The 25803-nt window shown below is 46.4% G+C and overlaps 1 protein-coding gene across 8 annotated transcripts; it reads left to right on the forward strand.

Moving 5' to 3' along the window:
* Positions 1-403: 403 nt before the first annotated feature.
* ZNF384 (zinc finger protein 384) lies at positions 404-23109 on the forward strand. Of its 8 annotated transcripts, XM_065658730.1 has the most exons (12): positions 535-555; positions 688-788; positions 1332-1380; positions 5157-5227; positions 5379-5619; positions 5952-6282; positions 11059-11136; positions 18212-18436; positions 19092-19274; positions 20104-20182; positions 21008-21166; positions 21332-23109. In XM_065658730.1, the coding sequence occupies exons 4-12, from the start codon at positions 5162-5164 to the stop codon at positions 21605-21607; spliced, it is 1638 nt and encodes a 545-aa protein (XP_065514802.1). In that variant the 5' UTR covers positions 535-555; positions 688-788; positions 1332-1380; positions 5157-5161; the 3' UTR covers positions 21608-23109. The 8 variants fall into 8 exon arrangements, with proteins under 8 accessions (XP_065514800.1, XP_065514804.1, XP_065514802.1 ...); XM_065658728.1 differs by having other exon boundaries at positions 404-788; XM_065658732.1 differs by having other exon boundaries at positions 404-788; positions 5161-5227.
* The last annotated feature ends 2694 nt before the right edge of the window (positions 23110-25803 follow it).

The raw sequence follows: 25803 nt of genomic DNA on the forward strand, positions 1-25803 counted from the left end.
GTTAGCCCACCTGGCAGAAAACCAGCTTGCCAAAAGTCCTTTCTGTTGGGTCAGCGCGACGAAGGCGTCCAGCACTCAGCCCGGGAAGCGCTGGAGCCGGCGCACACGGAGGGGCAGGTAGCGGCTGCCCCGGGTGCCGGCCGAGAGCCTTTGGGCCTTTGGGCCCCTGTAACGACCAGCCTGTCCCGCCCCGCCGGGCTGACCCGGCGACTCCTCCTGCGCTGCCACGGCGCCTGGCCCCAGCCAGGCCACCGGAGCTGCCTGTGAGCCGGGGCGGCTGAAGCAGCCGGCGGGCCGGCCCGGGTGGTCGCTGCTGCCCGCGGGGGGGCGAGGGCGGGCCCGCGGGGCGGCGGCGTCCGCGCTGTTACTGACCGCTCATGCATATTCATGAGGCGGCTGTCCCGCACCGCGCACGTCACGCCGGGAAGGCCGCCTGGGCCGGAAGCGGGTCTGGCGGCCGGGCCCAGGGACGCCGCTCGCCCGCCCCCGCCGGCACAGCCACTTCCGCCCTTCCTCCAGCCTGGGCTCCCCGCGCGCCGGCACCCCGTACTTCCGGTAAGCGCGCGCGCCCGCCTCTCTCCCCTTTGCCGCCCGGTCCCCGCTCCCAGTCCGACCGCTCGCGACGACGCCGCCGAGGGGAAACCGATCCCTGGCCGGTGGCCGCCGCCGCTCCGCCTCTTTTTCAAGCGAAGCCGCCGATGACGCCGTTCCGCTCCGGTCGGCGCCCCGGAAGAGCTGAGGCGCGCTCCGCCCCCTGATCCGGAAGCGATTCACCGCTCCTCTTTCCGGTGAGGAGGCCGCTGCCGCCGCTGGAGTCGGGGTCGGGGTCGCCGCTGGGGGGTGGTGCCCGGTAATCTGCCGGGTGGCGGGTGTGGGGGTGTGGGGGGGCCGGGAGAGCGGGACTTCCGGGGCCGAAGCGATCCGGAAGCGGAAACGGAGGAGGGCTGTCTGTCTGTCTGTCCGCTCGCCCGCCCGCCCGCTCGTCCCTCCGTCCCGGTGTGGGGCGCAGAGCGCGCCCGGGAGCTCCGCCGCCGGGGAGCCGCGCTCCGGGCCGGCCCCGCCTCGCCCACCCCGCGCTGCGGGGAGCGACCGTGCGGCGCAGCCCGCCCTCGGCCGCCGCCGCCGTGTGCGCGCGGGGCCCCGCGGGGGGAGGTGGGTCCGGCCCCCCCGCCCCATCCCGGCCGGTCCCCGTGGGGAGCGCCCTCCCCCCCCGCCCATGGCCGCTCCCGCGGGGGCTGGACGTGGCCAGCGGCTCCGGGGGCCCCGCGTTGTGCCGCCCGCTGTCATGCAGGGCCCCGGGCGCCCCCGTAACCCTGGCGGTTTGTTTGCAGAGGCGGCCCTGGAAGGAGGAGAAATGCAAGAGGAGGGAGAGTGAGAGGGGTAAGGAGCTCCCGGAGCTGCGTGAGTGACCCCTGCCCCTCGCCCTGGGGGCTCCCGACGGCCACACTGGGGGAGATGGGTTGGGATGGGCCGCAGGTTGGGGGCTCGGAGTCACCTGTGCTCCAGGGTGCAGGAGGGGGGGTTGACTGCCTGGAAGGAGCTGAGGCGCAGGGTGTATCCCTTGCCAGGCACCTGTTCTGACAGAGGCTCACTCGGTTGGGGTGGAGGCTACGCATGTGTCAGGGAACGGCACCAAAGTTGTTCCAGCTCTGGTGTGTGGGTTTGGGATTCAGGACTTTGTCCAGCATGTTTGGGATATTCCTGATGCGCATCCATATGTTCTAAAGGTGTAGCAGCGCTTGAAATTTTTGGTGCTTACAAGCTTTGTGGAGACTTTTTTGCATTTGATCGAACAGCCTGCTTGGCCTTCAGCATCCTGAGTATTTTGCAGCAACTGAGCATAAAAGTTCATTGTTATTGAACAAAGATCTTGGGCAGACATAAAACATTGTACATAATTCCTGAGTGTCGCATTTGGGGCCTTTTGTCAACTGAAAACTCTACACCCAGTAGAAAATGAAAGCTAGGTATCTGGAGGAAAAAAAAAAAAAAACAAACCCAAAAAACAAACAAAAAAATACCCTACAAAAATTAAAAGTCAACCTCTAAATACCTGCATATCCAACCTTGATTATCCCTTCCAGAAACACAGCCTCTACCTCACCGTATACTTGCATGTGCTTTTATCTGTTTGTTTATGATTAAAGTGATGACCTGCAAAGGAGTATAAGTCCAGAACGTTAAGCACGTGATTCTGTGAAGTACTGTCAGATCTAAACTCCAGATTCCTTGTCCCTTGTGAGTTCTCTGGTTCACTTGGTTGTTTATTTGGTGTATGTACATTTGTGGTCTGTACATAGAAGGTGTTTTTGGTTTATATCAGGAGGGTACGTTGACATCTGTCTGATACTAGACTGGTGAATAGGAAGAAGGTCCCATCTCTGGCCTGTTTGTGGAAGCTGGGATGATGAAGGCACTGCAGTGGGAACGTGCTGTGGTACAGGGTTGAAGCTCCAGCCCATGTCTGGTAGTTATAGAGCAATTGGAAGGGTTACGTGCAGAGTTCTGGTAAAGTAAGTGTGAGCAGCGTTAAAGTGGGGGCTGTGAATAGGGGTGCATGTTTTCAAAATATCCTCTAGCCTAAAAGTGGGGTAGGGGAGGGACAGCTGTGGGTATTAGGGCAGTAGTTTGGTGAAGGAATCTTATCTTTGTTTTCTCCCTTTGGAAGACTGGCTTGCTAGTGAAATTGCATGAAAGCTTCAACTCTTACACCATTTCTCCTTTTCTCCCACATTCTTATAACTTCATCACACTTCAGCCTTTCAAGTCAAAAGTTTTGAGGTCTGATATCCTCTCAAGCATGAAGATTTCAGGATGGTGAGGCAGATTCTAAGAGAGTTTAACATCATCTTTTGAGAATCAATCAGAGCTTTATTTTGACTTGCACACTTTGTAAACTGAGCAAACAAAAGTTAGGTGCTCTGTGAAGTTATGACAGGGGATGAGATGGAGACAAGCAGCCTCTCTGAGTGCTAGTCTGGATTTTAGAATCTGGAAATGGAGTTGCCTTTCATAACTTCTACTCTTTAAATAAGAAAGCTGTTGTGAGATTTTTGTTTAAATTGGCATCTTTCTGTTTAACTCCTGAAGTTTGCGTTTGAATCCAAAGGAGTCTTAGATGCTTACAAAGTTCATTTGGGAAATGCATCTGATAATTAGACGAGACTTTTACGTTTTACAGAATCACTTTCACTTTGATGTTTTTGATGTGGAGGCTAAGCTAATAAAGGCTTATTTTAAAAACAAAACCAAACAAACAAAACCCCCAAACCCCAAATTTGACATTCCAGACAAAACCCTCATCTTGATTCAAATGGCACTTAATTGCCAAGAATGCATTATCTCTTCATATGTGCTCACTCTATGAAAGAAAAAAGTTATGTAATTAAGCATTACACACATAGGGTCTTGCTGTGGGCAGTGTACTTAATAATTAATTTGGCTCAGAAAAAAAGCAGAGGAACGGAAGAGTCTTGCCGCATCAGATTCTGATTGAATCACAGCAATGTAAATCCAGAGTAATTCAGTCAGGCAGCTGGCAGTCTGACTGCATGCCACCGACGCAAGGTAAATAATTCATCCTTAAGTGTGTTTATTGGTTGATTTGTAGTGAGTGAGTGAGGCAGGAATACTTGGCTTTGCTGTTGCATGAGCAATTCATAAAAACAAAATTATCAGGTAATTTGGTTCATTTAAATACTGCTTCTCTACATAGAGGAAAATTATCTTTGCGTTTTGGCTCACACGCAGCAATTCCGTCTGTATTTATTCTGCCCTAATATACTTCTGGAAAGTGTTTCGTGCTACTCGGGGCATGCTCCTCAGCTTATCTGATGGTTGAGATAGGCCCTTCAGAAACAATATTTACTCATTAATTTGACTACTGACACATCATACAGAAATAGGAGTGGGACAATTTGCAGGTAGCTGCATGAGAAACTTACAGTGGTTGCTTTCTCTCATGAGCTTGCTCTGCAAGATGTTCTGTGAGCATAGTTTTTATCACATGTATTTTACCTAACAATTTTGCTGTATTTGTTTAGGAATAGGTGCATCTTCTGCTTCAGGAAGTATTCTTTCGTTAATTTATTTAGGTTTTGAACAGCATTTTCATGACTGTAACAAACTTTGTCTGCTAATGGTATTACACAGAGGAATGTAAGGATTAGAGTGGAAAAGGCTTCTTCCTCCAGGTGTTCCTAAAGAGATTACGCCTCTGTCTTCAGAGAGCTATCTTTTGGTGTCTATCTGGTCTCCCCTGGCTGCTGGAAAATAAAGATGGAGCAACAGGCATTTGACTGGGGACAGAATCCTGCAGAATGTTGTCCCAAAGATCAGAACGAAATGGGTAATAGAGAGCTGTGACACAATCTCACTTGGAAATAGGGTATCTCAGGGGCAGAGCAGTCAGGTTATTTTCCTACTGCCAGGTCTTATTGGATGAGAGCAGAAGATCTTGTCTGTCAGGAATATTGACTGATATTTCTGTGTTCTGAGAGTGGGCTGGGGTGCTCAGAGCAGTAGGAAGTTAGGAGCCCTAAGTTTGACTTCTTGGTCTGCTGTGGCTGTCTGTTATCTTGGGCAAGTCTGTTTCCCTCTCCCTGCCTGTCTTTCTTCCTGTGTAACACAATGCTAACGTCCCCTTGCTCCGTCTGGGTCTTTAGTGTTGAGCTGGGGTGGAGGGACAGGCAACGTCCAAAATTTTCACTGCTTGTGGGGTCAGACTGTCTCTGACAGTAAAAATGTTTTCCAGCTGTATTTGCCTGGCTGCAGATGCACAGACTTCATCATTTATGCCATGTACTTGGGTGGATGATAATCGGGGAAATTTCGAGGTGTTCTGTGGGTTTGTAGTCAACCCTTTTTTTGCATGGAGGACTATTGGGCAAGAGGTGTTTGAGATGGACCCGGGTCTGTGGGAATAGCAGACAACTTTTTCCCATGAAAATAATTTTTGGATTTGGGCAGATAGCTCAGAAGTGGGGAGAAGTTGCTCGAGTAAGAAAGAGGAGATTAAGGAACTGTCACAGCATTAGACTGAGTCAGTTCCATGTTGGAATCTCTTCAGGTTTAATGTTCTTTTTGTGTGTGTGTCTGTCTGTCTGTTTTTCTTCTCCTCCATTCCTCTTCCCCTTCCCCTTCCATGCTGTGCCCAGCTAGGATGGAAGAATCTCATTTCAACTCCTCCCCGTACTTCTGGCCAGCAGTGCCCACCGTCTCGGGACAGGTAAGATCCTTGTCTTCCAACCTATTATGCTGGTCTTGCTTCCTGTTAGAAGTTCATGCACGATAAGTGTTTCTGTTGCATTTCTTGCTCAGTCAACTGCTGGAGAAGCTGTGCCAGGGTATTCTAAAAGCTGTCCTTCCCACTTGTTTAGATTGAGAACACCATGTTTATTAACAAGATGAAGGAGCAGCTATTGCCCACAGAGAAGGGCTGCAGCCTGGCTCCCCCCCACTACCCTGCCTTGCTGACAGTACCCACCTCTGTGGCCCTACCCACTGGTATCTCTATGGACTCGGACACCAAGCCAGAGCAGCTGACACCACACAGCCAAGCCCCTGTGACTCAGAACATCACCGTGGTACCAGTGCAGTCTGCTGGGCTCATGACAGCAGGTAAGGGACTCCAAAGGCTTTGGCAACATATGAAGGAGACTCGGTAATGAGGGGCGGAGAGTCTTGGAATCCTTTTCAGGCTGTAGATTATTTCTAGCCTTACTGATGGTGTGGACTATCTTGGTGTAGTTTCAGTGTGAATCTCTAGACACTCCATACCTCCACTCTATGGAAGTTTGGCTTGCAGCAGTGGAGACTGGGAATGTGTAGGCTACTCTTCTGTTTGGGTTGTAGTCAAAAATAGGTGTATAAAGCTCACTTCTGTGGCATAAGGAGGTTGGATGTAATTGGAAATGTAATAACTGACTTCCTCCCTGTTTCTTTCTTTGCAGGTCCTGGTCTGGTGATAACTTCCCCATCAGGTTCCCTGGTGACCACAGCCTCCTCTGCCCAAACCTTTCCCATCTCAGCTCCGATGATTGTCTCTGCGCTACCCCCTGGCTCCCAGGCAGCCCTCCAGGTGGTTCCTGACCTGTCCAAGAAAGGGACAACCACCCTTTCTGAAGGTGCTGGGGGTGGCGGGGGTGGGGGAGTTGCCCCCAAACCACCCCGAGGCCGGAAGAAGAAACGATTGCAGGAGTCGGGGCTGCCAGAGATGAGTGACCCCTTTGTGCTGTCAAACGAGGATGATGAGGACCAGCACAAGGATGGCAAGACATACAGGTGGGGAGTGAGGTTAAACCTTGTCTGTAACATTGCATGGGGATGAGGGTGTATTTAACCCTTTAGAGGGTTACATGGGGAAGAGGAGATATCTGCCTTTTCCCTGTAGAGTCCCTGAGTAGAGAATCTTTCAGGTGCAGGAAGAGTTGGGTTTTGTCTCTAATCAGGAATGTTTGCAAGCTGGTTGGTTGACCCAAAACTAAGCATCTCCTTAGTGGACAACCTTGATTTCCTGAATATGCTGATGTTAATGTTACTAGGCTAGTTAATGACCAGGAGGTTATGGAGGCTGAACCATATGCTTGATGCCACAGCCAGGTAGCATGGCTGGTGTACTGCAGAATGCAGTACTGTCTGGTGCAACTGGAACACTTCCGGTGTAGTTGAGAGCCCTGGTGTGCCTGGGTGCCCCAAATTAGGACTCCAGTCTGTCCAGTGTAAAGGCTACAAACTGGAGGCGCACAGAGCACGAAGTGAACTGTGGTGATAGTGTCTCCTTCTGTGCGCGTTGCCCCTTGTGATCTACTTCAGCATTCCCAACAAAACAGAAAAAAAAAGTATTTCTGAACTAGGTGCAAGGGTGTTTCTAAGCCTGAAGGGTATCAGATAAGAGGGGAGAGAGTTCTGAGCCCTGAGGTTGGGTTTCTGAGCTTGGAGGGATGTGGCCTGAGTTTACAAGTGAGTGGTGGGAAAGGGAGAGGTTAACTAGGAGGGAATATTTAAACCAGAGGATAAGGAATGTGAGTGTTTTAGAAAAGGTGAGAACTGGACAGAGCAGGCAAGTGCTAAGGAAGGGAATGGGATGGTCTGTCTTAATTAGGAAGCAGGAGCACGTATGGGTGATTTAGTGATAGGTGTTTCTGAGGGATGATTAAGATCAATAAGAGACAAAGTAGTAGCCAGATGGAAACAGATATAAGAGAAGGTCCCTTGCTCTGCTCACTTCTCTACTTGTGCTCATGATCCTGGCTCAGTTTCCCTTTAACCATCCTAGACCCTCTTTTTTTTTTTTTTTGGTCCAGATTTAGTTATGTTTCTGGAATTAAGTTGTAACAGTATGAAGGCATCTACACAGAGTCAGTGTGTCCACCCCAGGCACTATATAATTTTTAACTATAGCAATTAAAAATGTTTACATTTTTAAAGCAATACAGTTAAAGGGGTACAAAACCAGAGCTTGGATCAGCCTTTTTGTTATCTTACCCAATGTCTCAGTTCTTCCGATTTGAAAATATCATCAGCGTATGGTGAAGAGGGGTGGGAGTGTTAGGTAGCTTGCTATTTGTAATCCCACCATTTATTTTGGGCCATAGCCACAATTCCACAGTACTCAAGCTGCTTACAGTCTGGGTTGCTAATTAGGCTGTTAAATATGTATTTACAGGGAACACAATTGGCAGTGAATGCTAGAATTAAAGCTGAATCAAGGCTTTAATTATAGCTCGTTGTTTACTTGTAAGTTTGGAAAAAAATGTCCAAGACCAGGTGGAGTGACTCAGCAGAAACTTTATGAACACACATAGTCCATCTAACAGCTCGTGAAAAAGACTTTGCAGGAAAAAGACAAAATACGTAGGAACATGTAATCAGGCAGATCTCCTGTCTTCATGTTTAATCTGAGTGTGATATCTCTGCCTCTTCTCCAGCCTCCATCCCAAGCAGGCCTTCCTCTGAGCAGAGCTAAGATGCAAGATAGCTAAATTGAGATTTATTGAAAACCACCAAGGAGTACTTCTGCCCTTTTTGGGATCTTCTCTTTGGCTGATGCTTTCCATGTGCAAGTTTGGAACTAAAAATAGTTGTTGAAAAAATAAAGGAAAACACTATTTTCTCTTGGAGCTGTGGGAGAGAAAACCTTTGTGAAATACAGTACATATGAATAGACTTGCAAGCTAAGAATTTGAGGACTCCTGGGTTCCTTCTGCATTCTAGAGGGTGATTTGGGTGGCTCCCGTTACTACAGTATGCAGCCATATCCTAGCTAAATTAAGACTGTGGGTGAGGTTCATTCAACTCCTGCTCCCTTCTGGGGCTGAAGGAGGAGTTGCTTGTGGTATTCATACATCTGTGTATGATTTCACCGATTATTATGATGATACACTGAAGACAAGCTAGCCTGAAAGGAGTTGTACTATATTGATCAATACGACTTCTTTTTTTTTTTTTAATGCTTAATTCCTAAAGCCTGTGATTATTTTGTTAAATGTAATTATTTTTTTAAGCTTCTTTTTGAGCTCTGTGAGCTTTCTTGTCTGAGTGCCTGGGCAGGTGGCTGATTTCCCTATTTCCTGGCTCCTAGTCTATTGGTGAAGACAGAGTAAGGCCTTGAATGGGCAGCACAGCAAGGCAGACTTGGAAGGAATTGGAGGGCAAAGGTGATGCTCATATTGCAGCTCATCTCATTCTCTACTGAATATAGAGATTCCTGCTCCAGCAAACCGCAGCTGTTTTGCTGCTTTATCGTCTCCAGAAGTGAATTAGCAGTCTGCTGTGGAAGTGGTGCAAGAATCTTTGTGACTAGGTTTTTCTTTGCAAGAAAAGGTGTGAGGCTTTTGCTAATGATCGTGTTCCTTGCAGATCTTGGACATCTAGCCTGAGGATTAGGCTGGCAGAGTCCCGGGTGCTTTGCTTTGTGCTATCAGAAGAACGAATGCTTGCACCTGCAGGGGACAGACAGCATCTAACACAGCCCTGTGAAGCATTTTCCTTCATGAGTAAGGTCACTTCAGTCTTGTCTGGATTCATTGTCAGCTCTTTGTTAATCTTCCCTGACATTTTAGTAGAATTTACTTTTTCTGTGGAAAATGAGATTAGCAACAAGAGTCTTTCTAGTAGGATGCTGGCAATGTGAAGCACATGGCGGCTTCTCAGTACTTTATGAGGTGCTGAGGAGGAGAGGGTGACTATGTATCCACTATTCTTAGTGCTGTTTTGGTGCCTGTACCTGTGCACTTTTAGAAGTTCGTGATGTGATCAGCGGACAAGACTGATGAAGTGGTTCAACCTATCTGGGCTAGGTCATCAGTTCTCTGACAAACAGTTCTCTAAGCAGTTTCTTCTTTGTAAAAGGAAGAGAGCTCTTTATAGGCATTGCTTGGTTCCAGTATTAAGTTTATAAATGCTAGGACAAATACCGGTGTATAGTATGGAATGGTTTTGCAAGCTGTGCTTTGGAACCGAGCACACCAACAGAAAAGTTGTGGACTTGAGAGGGGCCTTGCCATCATACTCTAACCAACAAGCTGTCTCTTCCCCACCGCTCGTTCTTAGTTTCCCTGTTTTCACTAGGTTGTGGGAACAGCAGGGGGTCTGGGAGACGATAAGCAGCCGAGAGACATGGGAAGTTTCTGAGAGTCCAGGGTAGAAAAGTGCACAGAAGCCATAGAAGGCTTAGCAAGAAGTGGAGCTGAGCTGTAGAATGCAAAGAAGCTGGATGGGGGTCCCCTTTAGTGAGGAAATTAGGGACACAAGGGTACCCAATGGTTTGAGTACAGCAGGTGGCTATGTTCTTAGACATGCCTCATTTTAAGCTTTTTTTTTCTGCCCTGCACTGGATTTAGCATTGCTGTTTGGTGAACCCATGGTTTTGAATAGATTTGAAATCTGGTGACTATGGCTTTTGTAAGGAACATATATCTCTGAAAATAAGGTCAAATTTGGCCAAGTTGTAAACTCGGAAAAAATCTGTCAAGCACACTGTGAGATGCTTTACAGTTTGGTAATTGAAGTACGCAAAGATTATATCCTCCTTGAGGTTTTCTGAGGCTTGCATGACTCCAGGCATTGACCAGACTGTCTCCACAGAAGAGATAAATACGCTCTTCACTCAGTTTCTGTACGAGGCTGGACTACATGTGTATTCTCTCTGCAGCAATAAGCATCTTCTAGACTAGTGCTGAAGGGCCAGGTGTGCTTTTCCTTCAAGTCACAGTTGCTCCTCCTGCTTCAGAAGGGAGTAGTTCGTGCCCAGTGTCGACAGTAGTCTCCCCACTCTGGGCACAAAGGCAAGGTGTGAGAAGGCACTGCTTGGTTCAAATGTAGTTGGGACAAGAGTGGGCAGGGCCTGAAGCTGTTTTTGTCTGGGAAATCTGGAAGCTTGGTAGAGCAGAGATGGCAATTGAAGGAGGAGAGAGAAAAGGCCCACAAACCAGGCAATGCAGCAGAGGATGTGATGGGGAGTCTATTTGCATGGGAGAGGTGGCGCAGAGATAAGCTTTGAAGGACCAAGACTGAGAGGAGGAAGAAGGAGGCAGATCTGCTGGGGGCTGGAAAATGAGGTATTACCTAGAATTAGCAGAACAGATGTGGGCAAGAGCTTAGGTTGTGGACAGACAAATAGAAGCGTGAGGGAGAGGAGATAGATGTTAAATGACTGGGAACGTGGAATAAGGAATAGCCATTGCTGGGGCCTGGGTCTTGTTGCAGGAGAGCGGGGATTGCAACAGGCTAGAAGGCTAAGGGCAAAAAGGGAATTAAGTACGAAGCATCAGGCAGAAAGTTTGACCACATTCCCTCCAAAGCCTAGAAATATTCAACCCAATATTCCTAAGTCTTGCTGTGTCTCTAATGTCAGCACAAGAATGTGACCACCTCTGGCAAAGAACCTCATCCCGCTCTAAGGCTAGAAAAAGGTGACAAACTCCCATTGCTATAATCTATCATTCTAGCTGCAGTGGCAGAGGTCTGTGCAGTGGATCTTAAGATTGCTGATGACCAGTGTGGGTGTCAGTATGATGCCACATGTTGGAATTTCTGTTTGCTTTTTTTAACAAGTAGTTCCGTGAGCAGCGGAACTAATGAAGCCTGGTTTCCAGCGGCTCTCTCCTGTGCGGATTCTCTGATGTCTAATCAAGGGTGAGCTTACTAGCCTTTCCCTCAGCCAGGGGCTCCAGGAGGGTCTCTCTTCTTTCCCCAGCTGCATATTTTTATGAGACTTGTGGTGACTTTAAGATCCTTACCCCTTTTCCAGATTGGGTTGAAATTGGCTTATGATCTCAAAACTCCAAGGAGGACAGGTGCACATGCATGTCCATATAAACACACACAGTTTGTACACATAAGCTTTGCTTTGTTTATGAATGCTGTGCCTGGAGGTTAGAAAATGTCAGAATGCCTCAGGATATAAGAAGGTAAAAACTTGCGTTATGGTAAGTTCTCTCCCTTCTCCTAAGATATCGTAACTGTGTGTGTGTGCGCGCGTGCTCTCAGTTCATCACAGTGCCAAGCAGAAGGAATTAACAGTAAAGGTTCTGCAGTCACGAATTTTAATTTTAGCACGTTACTTGTATGTCAATGGAATGAGTGTGTGCAAGGGAATGAGGAGTGCAGTTACAGTTTCAACTGGGGAGAGAGAACTTCCAAACTATTCTGTCGCACGTCTTATCCGATCGCACCTTAATTTGGTCCTATTGAGTCAATGCACTTTGATACTATCCTTGATTATATGATTATAGTAATTGTGTACATGATGGCCTGTCAGAGTCCTGCGTATGTACTTAGAGAACCTGAAAGGAGTGTTTGATAAAAGCATATATATTGACATGGGCTTGCAGAATTGAGAAGGATGATTTGGGGGAGTAATCTGATTTGTTTGAAGAACTGTAGATTACACTTGCCTCTGACACAGATTTGCTATAGTATCCTATAGCCATGTGGTTCAGGCCTGCAGATGATCTTGCCTTGAAGCAAACGCAAATACGATTTAGGTCTAGTCTTCAATGGATTTGCATTTGCCACAGGCTAAAAATGACTGCAGACAGTTATCCTGAAATAATTAACATTTGGTGTTGACAAAACCGTAATCTCTTCTCCAGTATCACTGAATAGTCCTCTGTTACATGTCAGACCCTGTTTTGCTTTGCAGAAGCATTGCATCTCATAGCTGTAGCCTAGAAATCTATAGGAGCAGTGATTTGAATGTATATAGTGTGAATTTTCCTTTAAAGGAAAAAAAGGGGTCACAGGTATCAGTTTGGCCACATGGAATTAGTGGATATGACTGTCTTACTGTGTTTCACTCCCTTCCCTTAGAAAAAATAAAACAGGGACATTGTGGGTCTAGATGAGTGCTTATGAAGCACTGATAATTCTGTGGTGGATACAGCAGATGAGTGATTCTGCTTCATGAGGTTGGAATTGCATGTGGTTGGCGAGGCTTGAGGCTGTGCACAGAGTGGTGATGAAAAAACTGAACACTTGCTTGTTAAGTATCTGTCTGTGCAATGTCATACAGATGCAGTTCTGTGGAAACAGTCAATAAGGCTGTGTATCAGAACATACCTGCATTGCGGAGCCGAATTACGGTGACATAGAGGACCTTAGTTTTGTTGTTTCCAAATTTGCTAGTCCTTTCTCATGGGTCTTTAATTTTAATTTCAGCTTTTGCATGTTATCACTATAATAGGAAACCCCTTCTTATGTTTTATTGTTTTGTTGGTCTTTTTGCTAATGGTGGCTGATTTCTAAAACTGGTAGACAAGGTCTTAGGCCTGATGGTGTTCGATGATTTGGAGGTTGTGGCTGATAATTTACAGATAGAAGCAATGCCGGTGGATAACTAAAAAAATAGAGCAGCTTTATGTGATTTTTAAACTAGAACAATTCAAGCGAAATGTATTTTAATACAGCCCAATGGAAGACTGAGCCTTTTGGTAATACTTAGTGAGTTTTCCAGTAGTCAGGGATTGAGGCCTAAGTGTTTGGACGCAGTGGAAAACAGCATCAGACAAAAGTGTCCTGTTGGGTACTATTGAATGTCTTTGATCTAAAGATAAGGGTTATGGGGAAACAGTATCCTGGAAAGCAGTGGCTTTGAAAAAGACTTAAGAATTAAGTGACATTATGTGAGCTCCCAGTGTGAGGCTGTGACAGAAGAGGGTGAATGCAGTTGTTGAAAGCATAAATGCTGGAGTGGTTACAAGAAGACAGGCAACTTGTGAAGCATGCTGAAATACCACAAAATTCTGGGTCTGATAATTTTAAAAGATTATTTGGAAAAATGGACAATACTCAGGAATGCCCTCAAATCTGAGAACTGGAGTAGTGCCAGCATTTAAAAACACTTGCTCCTTTGCCAGGAGGGTATGATTTTCTGTAGCTTTATCAAGCTACCAAGTGACTGAAGAACTGTGGAAATAAGTTGACTGAGATCTCTTGAGCGTAGCTGATAGATTTGATAGTATACATGCCAGTAGTGTAAATTGGTAAATGGAAGCATAGTGCTGACTTTCAAACAGGAGTTGATGCTGGGTGTAGAAGTGTGGCAGCAGGAGTATAATTGTGCTTTCATTTGACATCTTCATGCTTGCTGGCTTTATATAGGTCTTATCCAAGTTTTGTAACTGTATCATGAGTGTTAGTGCTGTCTCCTTTCCCCTGCCTCTTAAAAAATATTAGCAAGAAAGTGTTTAACTTCACCTTTAAAAAAAATCAAGGAAATGCTAGGATTAAATTAGCATGTATCATGAACTGCATCCATGATTGTGCTATGCTTGCATCAGTTACATCATTAACTCTGCATTGCAAAGGCAATACATTTCTTTTTTTGCTAAATTAACTGCTGACTCTGACAGCCTAAACTTAGTCTTATCATATGGTTTAACTTCAGACCTTCTGGATTTGATTTTTTTTTTTTTTAAGTTGTGGTCTAACTTGTATTTGTAGCTTAACAGAAGGAGCAAGGGCTCGATTAACTTCTAAGAATAATTTCAGTAGATACTCGGAATTTGAATTCTCATGTAAAGCCATGTAAAAGCTTTTCACAAATGTGATACTGATTAATTAAGCACTTGATTAAAAAATGCTGTTAAACCATGTTAGGCAAATTTTACTATGAGCTGGTATTTCAGATGGTATTTTTATCTCATAACAGCATCTGATGAATGAGGCAGAACATTCCATGAAAAGTGGAAAAAAATATGGCACTGTGTGCCACACGAGTTGTAGTCTAGTTGCTATAAGCATCATTTTGTTTATGACTCATCATGATGACTTTCATATGGGAGCAGAATTAGAATTGTACATCCACCTTTTACTGGCATTTCATGATTTTGAGGGTGTTTCTGTCTAACACGAACAATCTCAGTGTCTCACTTTATTGCCTTGCAGATTCCCTATAAAAAAGAATTATTATAAACAATGAAAGAGGTTACTTTTGATCTCTGGCATATAGCTGGGTACTAAGTTAACTATTTATATGGATAGATACACCTCTGTGTAGTTAAGAATATGCTCTCCTAGGCTGTCTGAATTTGCAGAGCCCTGACAAGCAGCTGTAGTGATGTTGTGTCACACTGTCAGTGGGAATGCTGCAGTCATTTCTGTTACTTGCTCTCAGAAAGAATACAGTGAAAGTAGTGGTAGTTTAGAAGCACAGTGATGAAAAAAATGATAAAAAATGGATATTAAACAGAGGAGAAAAAAAAGCAATTATTTCATGTAGCATTTTGTTCATCATGCTTAGTAAGGAGCACTCCCAGCTTTTCTTCTCCCCAGCCAGGAGAATTTCACTGAAGTAGAATACTGCAACACTGCTAGTGTCAGATACTATGTTCTCATTATCCATATAGATGTAACATTTTTTTTACTCCCTATTTGCCCACTAGAGGGCCGATTGCATCGTGCCCTTTTATATCGGGTGTTGTCTGAGGCAGAATGCAAAGCCATTAATTAAATGGATCATTTGTTCCCTTGAAAATGCCTGATACCACACAATACAAAACTCTCTGAAATGCAGCTTTCTGCTGTTTTCCAAGGCTTTTTTTAACTTGCAAGGCTCAAGAGTGTGTTAATGCTACATAACATTCTTGCCCTCTCAGAGCTGATGCTAATTAGATGATTGGAAAATCAGTCCTTGCAAGACTTTCTTTTTAAATGTTGTTTGAAAAACAGCACTGGAATGTCTGTAGCTGCTAAACTAAGACAAGAAGGGTTTGGTTTTGGGGTGAGGGGGTGCTAACAGTCAGATATATCTTCCATTCTTATGCAAGTGCTGGAGAGGTTTTGAAATACCTTCTTTATAATTTTATTTTGAAAAAGAAAAGGATGTTCAGTCTGTTTCTCTTCATTAAAGTTTATTCTAGGGAATTTCTGACCTGAAGGCAGATACCTGACAAAGCAAATAAGCAAAGGAAAGTTATGGAAAAAAAAAAAGTTATGGAAAATAAAGTAGATGGCTTTTTTGCAGTACATATTTAATGCATGGGACCACTTAGACTTGATGACATAGTAAAGTTCATGAATTTTTCAAAACAAGAATAGACTGCTTAAAATATAGTCATGTGTATGGCACAGAAGAGATTAGTGCCCACCATTGTATTTAAACAAGAGCAAAACTTTTAGAAAGGTATTACTCTCAGAAAGGTAGTTGGATTTTCAAAATACTGATTGTAAGGGCCAAGTGATTGAGACCATATTATGGCCTCCAAGCATTGTTCCTAAGATGCATTATTCTCATCATTGGAAAGATCCTATTTCCTCTTATATTTTTTAAAATTTCTACTGTCAGTTATTGTTTTTCATTATACCTTTCTTTGCTCATAAAACAAGCCCCTAGTAATTGATATTTTTCTCCCTACATAGATTTATATGGGTATTGAGCAAGCTGTCTTTTAAGCTTTTCTCCAAACCTAGATAGAGTGGACTCAGTGAATCTTTACTGTGAAGCCAGTTTTCCACATGCTGTCATTCTTTAAGCTGGCTGAACTTGACTGAGTTTTTCAGTGATTGTTGACTACGTGGACTTCTGAATTAGACATGCTGTTGCAAGAATAGTCACACCATTCCTGTTTACAAAAAAATGATACTTGCTATTCCCCTTTTTTTTGGTTAGCCATATTAGCACAGCATCATACCGGGAGCTTGTTCTCAATTGAATGGTTCCTTATGAGAGGACCGATACTGTGGAACAGTTTAACTGAGAGTAATGGAAGTAAGCATCTGCTGAGAAGGAGCTTGATAAGTCATGCATGGCATTATGCCATAATTGCTTGCATTAGCAGGGCACTGGACTTAGCAACTCAGAGGTATTTTTCAGTTCAATATTCACCTCAAAGTTCTTTCTAGCGTTGCTGCTTTAATGGATATAATCCTTGTCCTGTAAGTATGACTTGATAACTGCAAAATGCATATTCTGTATTCAAGTCTAGCTTTAAACATGTCAGAAAATCTGGAACAAACTGCACAAGTGTTTGGAGATAATTTGGTTTATAAACCAAGAGCTACTTTTAAAAAAATATAATTCTGATGTTCCCTTTTACTCCTCATATCTCTAATAGACCTAGGGATAAATGGCAATATAGCATCTGTTAGTTGGTACCAGAAGGGATTGTTGTGTGTGTGAGGGGGGATTTGTGTAAGGATGTGTTTAGCTTACGTGTTCTGTTAGGGCTTGCAATTAAAGTGGATTAAGAGAAAGATGAAGGTAGGAAACGTGGGAACAACTGTTAGAGATAATAATGAATGTAAAAGAACAGTGATGGAGAAGAAAAAATGTTATGGCAGGTGTGTGGTGGAGTGCTTGCTGGGGAGGCATTGCTGCCAGTTAAATGGCTTAAAATCAAGCTGTGGCTTGGAAGCGCCTGTGGAAGTTAAGGTAGGTGCTGGATAAATATTGCTGACATTACGTACGCTAATCAGGCTGCACACTTCATAAAGCTTCTGGCTCCAATGTCAAGAGTCACAATAGTAGATGTAATGAAGTATCCTCCTGGGAGGACACGGATATGGGGAAGAGCAGGATCAACTCTCTGTGGCTCTGCAGAGACTTATGTCACTGAGCAGTTTTGTAAACACTTGTAAAACTTAAGGAAATTCCCAGACAAAAACGTAAGTCTACGTAGTATGAAAGTTGAATTCACGTTGGCCAGACTTCTTCTGGGTGGCATTTTTTCTCTCAGTGCAAATTCTGTTTTGTTTAATTGAAAAGTCTGCAAGTGGAAAAAACTAAGTCAGAGAAACCTTAACTCTGCCCCTTGGTTGGCACACATTTAAAAAAAAGAAGTCAAGTAACTTGGATGCAGCCCCTCTCTATCAAATTTTCAACCACAAAAGCTTTTACCATCTTGAATTGTATAACAGTGCAAGCTTCTCTTAACAGCCTGGTGTCACAATGGAGGAACAGTTTTTAACAGCAGCAACCGTAGCAGATAGATGCCAACTGCTTCTTCCTGTTCGAAGAGTCTGTCTGTTACCAAGTATGTTTCTGAACATTATGGGAACAGATAGGCCCAAACTCGTAGATAAAACATTTTGCATCACATAAGTAAGGTGGAAAAGATGGAAGCCCATTAGACCAGTGAAATACCACATTTGATATCCAGAATATCTCGGTGAGGCCCACTAGGAAAGCAGCACTGCTGTTATTTTCAGCATTTTGTATTCTAAGTTCCCAAGTGCTTTCTGCAAAAATGGGAGCAGAGTTAAATAGGTTTGGTCATAACTGCTTTTGCAGACTTTGCAGTACATGGATTTAACTTCTATTATGAAGATGAACCTTAACCTGGGACTTCCAGGTTTTCCAGCCTTTTTTTTGACTGAAATAAATCATAGATGAACAAAGTGGTTTTTGTCTGGGAATTATTAGTATTATTCCTGTCCCCTTCAGATTGCTGTTGGAAAATTTCAAAAGTGCTGCCCTGTCTCCCCTGTAAGCCTAATAAACTAACATCTTTGATTCTTCTAAGACCTTTACTTGTCTGGCTGCAAGGTCTCGTTTGGTCTCTTCTGCCAGTGCCTAGCTTAAGTCTGTCCCCCTGGGACTGGAGTACTCGCAGCCGAGCACAATGTCCCAGGTAAAACCTCCCTAGAACCACATAGTGAGAAAACATCCCTTCTTCACTCACTGTGGAAGACCCCGTCCAGTTAGAGTTGATACCTCTTGGGGCTTGTCCCCCCCATGTGACACTGTCTCTTCCCCTCACCCCGGTCCCAGGTGCCGGATGTGTTCGCTGACCTTCTACTCCAAGTCGGAGATGCAGATCCACTCCAAGTCCCACACGGAGACAAAGCCACACAAGTGTCCTCACTGCTCCAAGAGCTTCGCCAACAGCTCCTACCTGGCCCAGCACATTCGCATCCACTCAGGGGCCAAGCCCTACACGTGCAGCTACTGCCAGAAGGCCTTCCGCCAGCTCTCCCACCTGCAGCAGCACACACGGTAAGGGCCAGCGGAGGCTGGGGGCCCTCCGCGCTGCATGTTGCCGTCATCCCAGCATGCTGTCAGCACCCTTGGTGGGTGACTGCCCGGGGAGACCTTGCTGTTTTCCGCAGGCTGGTCAGGTCTTGTAGACGACAAGCTGGCAGTGGTGGTATCTGACACATTGAGACTTGTCACTTTGCTGTGAAGGGGCTGGGTGTGCGCAGGGGTTAGCGTTGCTCACCGTAAGGGTGTCTGTGATGGAGTGATGCTTTCTGACAGAAGGTAGGGCTGGTTGTGTTAGAGTGAGAGTACAGTGGGTGTAGGAGGACTGTTCCCTGTCACCCCAGCGTAGTTCTGCCAAACGTCTCAGTCCAGGCTTGCAGCCCCCCCTGCTATTTCAGCCGTGGGCTTCCCACACACAGCTCTGCCAATGCCCCTCAGTCCAAACTCTATAGTTCCTCTCTCTGTATCCTCCCCCGGTGCGGACAGACCACGGTCTCTTGAATCCAAGGGGAGCACGGTTTGAGACTGAGCGAGCTCATGCTCTGTTTGGAGTTACCTCCGTGTAGCAGATAGTGTGGTGCTGTCCCACCCCCTTTGTGCCCTCATTCCATCAGCACTAGCCAGATGGCGGTCGTGTCCAACTGCTGCTGCTCCTCCTCCTCTTCGGCAGGATCCACTCCAAGCTCCACACGGCGATTGTCAAGCCGCACAAGTGTCCTCACTGCTCCAAGAGCTTCGCCAACACATCCTACCTGGCCCAGCACCTCCGCATCCACTCGGGGGCCAAGCCCTACACCTGCCGCTACTGCCAGAAGGCCTTCCGCCAGCTCTCCCACCTGCAGCAGCACACACGGTAAGGGCCAGAGGAGGCTGGGGGCCTGGCCCTGGCCCCCCCGCGCTGCCGGCATGCACCCTGTGGAGCACGCGCGCCAAGCATGCGGGGGGCGGGCGGGGGATGCGGCCGGCTGCACCCACAGAAGGAGGTGGCCCACCAGAGTGGACGGAGTGGAGGCTGCGCAGGAGACACTGACCGCGTCAGGGCTGAGGTGGGCACGTGCTGTCCCTGGGGATCCTTTGGTCTTGCACCGTGGGGGGCACAGAGAGAGAGAGCGATAGAGAGAGAGGCATTGGCCATAGGGGATCCTAGCCTGGCACCACGGGGGTTGGACTGAGTGTGTGGAAGCTTCTGCTGGCATTGCAGGGGGACAGGGACAGATGAGCGCTGTAGGTGATCTCAGCCTGACAAGGTAAAAGGAAAAGTGTTTGAGTGCCTATCCTGAGAAGGAACAGAGCTGTTTTCTTGGTACTGCGGAAGCAGAACAGACTCCTCTTGCTCACATGGGACTCCTGAGCTTGGAGCAGGGAGCCTGGACCTCCAGACCCCTTCCCAACCCATTTTCAGGTGGCCCATATGCTGAGCTGGCCAGGCATTCATAGGCTCTTGCTCCTCAGTCCTAGTCACTCTCTGAAAGCTGCCTGACCGCCTGTCTTCTCTAACTTCTAGCTGGACACAGGAGCTGGGCAGAGCTCTCTTTGTCCACATAGAACAACATCTGGAGGCAACATTATCCCCTTCCCTGCTCTCCTAAGTGGCTGTGAGATTTGATTGCAGCATCAGGCCCTGGCAGTCTGGTCTGCCTGCCTGCTCACTGCCTCGCGTTTGTGCTCTTCCTCCTTAACAGTATCCACACCGGGGACCGACCCTACAAATGCGCTCACCCTGGGTGTGAAAAGGCTTTCACCCAGCTTTCCAACCTGCAGGTAAGGAGCTGGGCTTGTCCTGCTCTCCAGTGGTGTTGGCAAACATGGCTGTCAAGTGGGAGGAGAGGCTACTTGTGAAGAAACACAGGAAAGCTGTTGAAGCCCTGGGCAGGGGGTGATTCCTAGCTTTTTGTGGCACTAGTGACCCAAAGAAGTCACGTAAATGCATCCTGTAAAGTTGTAAACTTGATTTGAAAGGAGTAAGGTTTTGGTAAAGTTCCTCCCATCTGTTCTGCAGAGTTTTCTAACTTAGCTGGGGCAAGACTTTTGCTAAATGTCATGCAGAATAAAATCTGGGTATCTGATTTTGTTTCTTTTACAATGAAGTGGAGGGTATAAGAGTAGGGATTTAGGAAAGCAGAGGTGATATGACCTGTTGGAGTATCCTGGAGGGGGGGAATTGTAGGGCCCCAAAGGGCAAAGAGCTGTAAATGCCTGCAAGCACTTGAAGCAGATCCTGCCCTGAAGGGCAGTGACAGATGCAGGGAGCAAATGCATAGTGAGGCAGAAGAGGAGAGAAAAAGCAAAGACAGAAATCTGAGTTGCATGGAGACTAAGAAGATGGGGGTTGTGGAGAGTTAGGAGACTCTGCTCTTCAGAAGCCTAAGAAAAAAGGGCTTCTGTGGGGAAGATGGGATGGGAGCTGGAGAGAGAAGCTCTGCCCCTGTGCTAGGAACCAAGCATACCTCCTTCAGCAGATGGGGGCCTGGGGAGCTCGGGGCCTGGCTGGAAGGGGTGTCAGAGGGAAAGTCTTCTCCAGTATTAATACTTGCTTCCTTCCCTGCGCTTGCTTTCACTTTCCTCCACTCCGCTGCTGCCTCCCAGTCCCACAGACGGCAGCACAACAAAGACAAACCTTTCAAGTGCCACAACTGCCACCGTGCATACACGGATGCTGCTTCGTTGGAGGTACACCTGGCTACGCACACAGTGAAACACGCCAAGGTCTACACCTGCTCCATCTGCAGCCGGGCCTACACCTCGGTGAGTGTTTGCTGCCCTTGGGGGTAGCAGAGGTGGACACAGTTCTTAGGGAGTAGCTCCTTCAGGTCCCATGACAGCAGCCCCCTGAGCTGTCATGTTCCTCCCCGTTGGCTTTGGCATTTGCAAACATTGTCCCCTCCTCTCACGCTATTCTTCCCGTTGCAGGAGACATACCTGATGAAGCACATGCGGAAACACAACATCCCTGACCCACAGCAGCAAGTGGTTCAGGCGCAAGCCCAGGCCTCCCAGCAGCAGCAGCACTTCCAGCCGCAGGGTGGAGGGGCAGCAGGGGGCCCTTCTGGAGACACTAACCAACCCAACCCTCCCCCCCAGTGCTCCTTTGACCTGACTCCTTACAAGACTTCAGAGCATCACAAGGACATCTGCCTCACTGTCAGCACCAGCGCCATCCAAGTGGAGCACCTCTCCAGCTCCTAGAGAGACCTCAACCCAGGGAGCAGAAAGCCTCTTGTGCATAGCCTGCGCCCAGGGGCACCGCTTGTGCAGCGGCCCCTCCTTGTGCAACAGTCTCTCCTCCTGCAACAGCCTCTTCTGGCTGTGTAACCCTGTTCATGGCAGCCCCTTGAACAACAGCCTATCTCAAGGGGGTGCTCCTTCTGTGCAACAGCCTGCCTGGTAGGAGGATGCTTCCTTGTGCAAGAGCCCCTTTCCTGTGCTGGGATCACTTCCTCGTGCAAGAGCCCCCCTTTCAAACCCAAAGAAAGGCCCCCGTTTTGCCTTCTCTCTCACTGTAGAATGCATATGAAGGGGGGGTGCGTGTTGAGACATGCATGGTGGATGGGATGGAGAGACGGTCCTTGTATGTACAGGGGCTCGGACACATGTTTTCAGCAGGCCACAGAAGGACGTGGCAGGGTTCACAGCTGGATGGGGTTCTTTGAGGATTTCCTTGAGTGTCTAAGAGAGAAAAATACCCATTCCTGTCCCTCCTGCTCATGAGAGGGAGGAGGGGTCGCTCGTCCTGCCCCAAGGACTGGATGGGAGAAACCTCTTTCTCCCCAGTGGAAGGTGAGACTGGTGCTGGGGAGGGAGAGGTGAGGCATGTTCCCTGGGCCAGACAGGGCTGTGGAGTATTGCACTCTTTCTCCTCCCCTGGTGGAGAGCAATAGAGAGGAGTCTGTCTGAACTGGCTGCTGCCTCTCTCTCCCAGCTGTCTGAGCAGCACGATGGCCAAGGCCCTGTAGGAATGTGGGTTCCTGCTCATTGCTCTTCCTGCCCATTATGGATGATGTCCTAGCAGCTTGTACTCCTCCTCCTCTCCCTCCTGCTTTCCCCCACCTCCTCAGAAAAGCCTGCAGGCATCAACAACAAACCAAAAAGCAACTGGAGGGAGGGTAAGAGACTGCCAAAATAATCATCACCCTTCTCTCTACTCCCTTTCCTGAAAGGCAGAACAACAGCAGTTTTGACTATCGCACGCCTGTCCTGCCCCCGGTTTCCCAAAGGGAAGGAGGAGGAGGAGGAATAGACCGGTCTTTTCAAGGAGCCGGCAGGAGGCAGGGAAAGGCTAGCTTGTCCTGCTTGCCTCCCCTCGGAGCGCTCTCCTGGCTCCCTCTTGCCAAGGCGGGCTGGACTCACATGGCAGTGGTGGCCTCTTCTGGACCCTGGTCATGGGAGAGAATCCCTAAGAGGTGGACAGTGGAGAGAAGGGGATGCCAGTCCCCGCAGAGAGACCAATCTAATGAGAAGGGGGAGCCAACAAGAATAAACTGAAGGCCCCTTGAATTTATATATATATATATATATATAAATATCTATTCCCCACCCCTGGCCCGCTCTGTCCTTGCTGTAACTGTTTCTATCTCTGTGTTTATAAAACGCATTATCCTGGCGAATTTTTATTTTCAATCTTTGTTTGTTCTTCCCTTTCTCTTCGTCTTCAATTCTCCTTCCCTATTTTTTTAAAATGGTCCACATGACTACTAGTCTTGTGTGTCACTTGTTAGTTTTTTTGGCTAATGGAGGCTGACTCGGAAGAGAATGAGAAGGCAAGGGAAAAAGCATGTGTTGTTGGGATTTAAAATCAATCACCCACCCAAAGCCTATAGCAATCCCAGACTTCTGTATGAACAAACAATAGGGGCTTCTTTTTTTTTTTTAACCACCTTGTATAGAAATAAATTGGTGTAAAAGGCTCCTTGAAGGTGCTGCTGCGAGCACCCTGCCCACGCCGTGTGTTCCTTCCCCCTGCACTGGACCACTGCACAAGTACCTTGCTGCCCTTAGTCCCAGGCAGCCGTGCGGGCGGACGTGAGGGTGGCACGTTCCTGCCTTAGGGCAGCCTTGTGGTGGGCACAAGGAGAGCGAGGAACTCTGCCTGCTGCCCTCTGCACCTGTAGAGCCTCCGGCAGGAACCTCTTCCTCTGTGTTTAGTCACCAGGGTTGGCTGCGAACGGTTGGAGTGTTTTGTACATCCGTAGGTTAGGCTGGAAGAAGCTGTGTGATTTGACTCCTGCATTTCACAGGTGACATTTCAACCCATTTATTCTGTATTGAGCCCCAAGAAGTAATATGTATTTGAAGTATGTGTTGACAAAATGCATTGGCTCAATTTTGAGGCACTGGGACAGAGAATTCCTTCCATTGGTAGCCTGCTGCCAGGGCTCTGTGTTCTCACTGTTTAAATATTTAAGCCCAATTTCTTCTTTGGATCTGTTTGGCTTTGGCTTCCAGTTACTAGTTCTGGATATGTCCATCCTGCTGATTCAGAAAGCATTAGAGCACTGTGGGACTTTTTCCCCTGGACTGGTATTTAAACACTCTAATACCACTTCTCAATCTACTTTTTGACAAGTTAATAGATGGAATTCCTTAAATCTTCCACTGTAAAGGATTTCTTCCAGCCCATGAATTATTCTTGTCTCTTCTTTCTACATCTCATCAAATTTTTCAATATCTTGTAAAAGCGTTCATTTTGGAATTGAGTGTTCAAGCCCCAGTGCCATGGACAAGGTCCCCTGCCCTTTGCCTTAAGTCTGCAGAGGATTGCATTTGCCCTTTTCTCTCAGCGTTACACGGGAGCTCATATGAGCCGCTTGTCTGGTGTGACCCCAAGATCATCCGAAGTCTCAGCTTTCCGTGATGATGTTTCCCCCTTTCTACAGGTGTGGTCCGAGTCCTTATTTCCTTGATACTTAACGTGAGGCTGTATTGAAGTCCAGTTGGTGTGAATGGACCTGGCTTACTAGTGGACCAGGTTACTTGCCGCTTTCTCAGTTTTGTCACCCACAAACTGTATCAGTTGTTATTTTTTACTTTTGGATCTAGGTTGCAAATGCTATATTGCATCTGACCTACACTAACTTGAAAAGCATCATTCAGTGCAGCTTTTTATTAGCTTTGAGACTTGCAGGCTAGGCATGTCTTAATCCTCTTAGTATGTGATTATGTACAGTAAACCTTTTTGACTTATGGTGCTAGGTCAATGCCTTACAAAAATTCAAGTATGTTGCACCTATGCAGTCCCCTTTGTTAAACCAAATCTATAATTATGTCATCTAAAAATGAAATTAAGGTTTGTTTTTTCTTTTTTCTACAAAATCTATATTTCATAAAATCTTTGGATTATTTCGTTTATTTTTCATTCACTGATCCTTCATCTCAACAGCTTTTCCATAATTTTGACATGGAGTCATTTCATTTGCCTTTTGGGAATACTGTCATGAATGTCTTAAGGCATTTCTCTAATATCCCAAGTTTAATTAAAATCTGAATCAATGGGCTAGAGAGCTTGTTAGTGAACTCTTTTAGGACTCCTGTTTCTTTGCTGACTTAAAAATATACATCCCTACTAGATGTTGTCTAATCTCCTACTTTGACACTAAGGTACTGGTAGAAGTTGCTATTTTCATACGACTAGCACATCCTGTTTCTTTCTGAATATGAAATTGGAAGTGTTTGACTGATTTCCCCTGTTCTGTGTCACTAGCATTTTCACCATTTTTATCTGGCATGGATCAGTACTATTAGTAAGTTTACTTTTTTTATTTTTTATTTAAAGAAAGGAATGAAAGATTCAAAATCCCTTTCCTGTAGTTTTGCTAGCCACAAAGCTTACCTTACCAGTTTGTTATATAATGTCTAATTTATGTCAGTTACTGTCTGCCTTTCCCCTTTTCTGTGTGTTACGTTTCAGGTTTTTTTAAATTGTTTCTTCTTGCTCACAGACTTTCTCACTGACCCCAGGATGAGCTTTTACCAAAAGTTTTCCTCTTTCTTGATTGTGGAATTAGGGCTTTTTTTGCCACATAGTATTTTTTTCTTACAGCAGGGTTTCATTCACGTTTTTCTACCGTATTTATATTTTCTCATGGACAGCTCAGTTTATTGTTTTGCTCACCTTGGAAATTAGCACAGACAGCACAGGTTTAATATTGTTTGTGGCTCTCCTTTGCATGTCCATATTTCATGTGAAGAGGGCAAAATTGCCAGTTTCACTCAAGTTATTGTCTTGTATGCATCACCTTGAAGTCTGAAAAATTGACTTCTTTTGGGTGCAGCCTCTTGTATTAAGAAAGCTACAGTTTTAAAAGTTGGAAAGATGTTTTGCCAACTGGTTGAATTCCCTGGGGAATGTCTCCCAAGTTACAATTCCTTGCAGTGGTTTTTTATTT

This window comes from Caloenas nicobarica, chromosome 1 (genome assembly GCF_036013445.1).
Source record: "Caloenas nicobarica isolate bCalNic1 chromosome 1, bCalNic1.hap1, whole genome shotgun sequence".
Classification (NCBI taxonomy): Eukaryota; Metazoa; Chordata; class Aves; order Columbiformes; family Columbidae; genus Caloenas; species Caloenas nicobarica.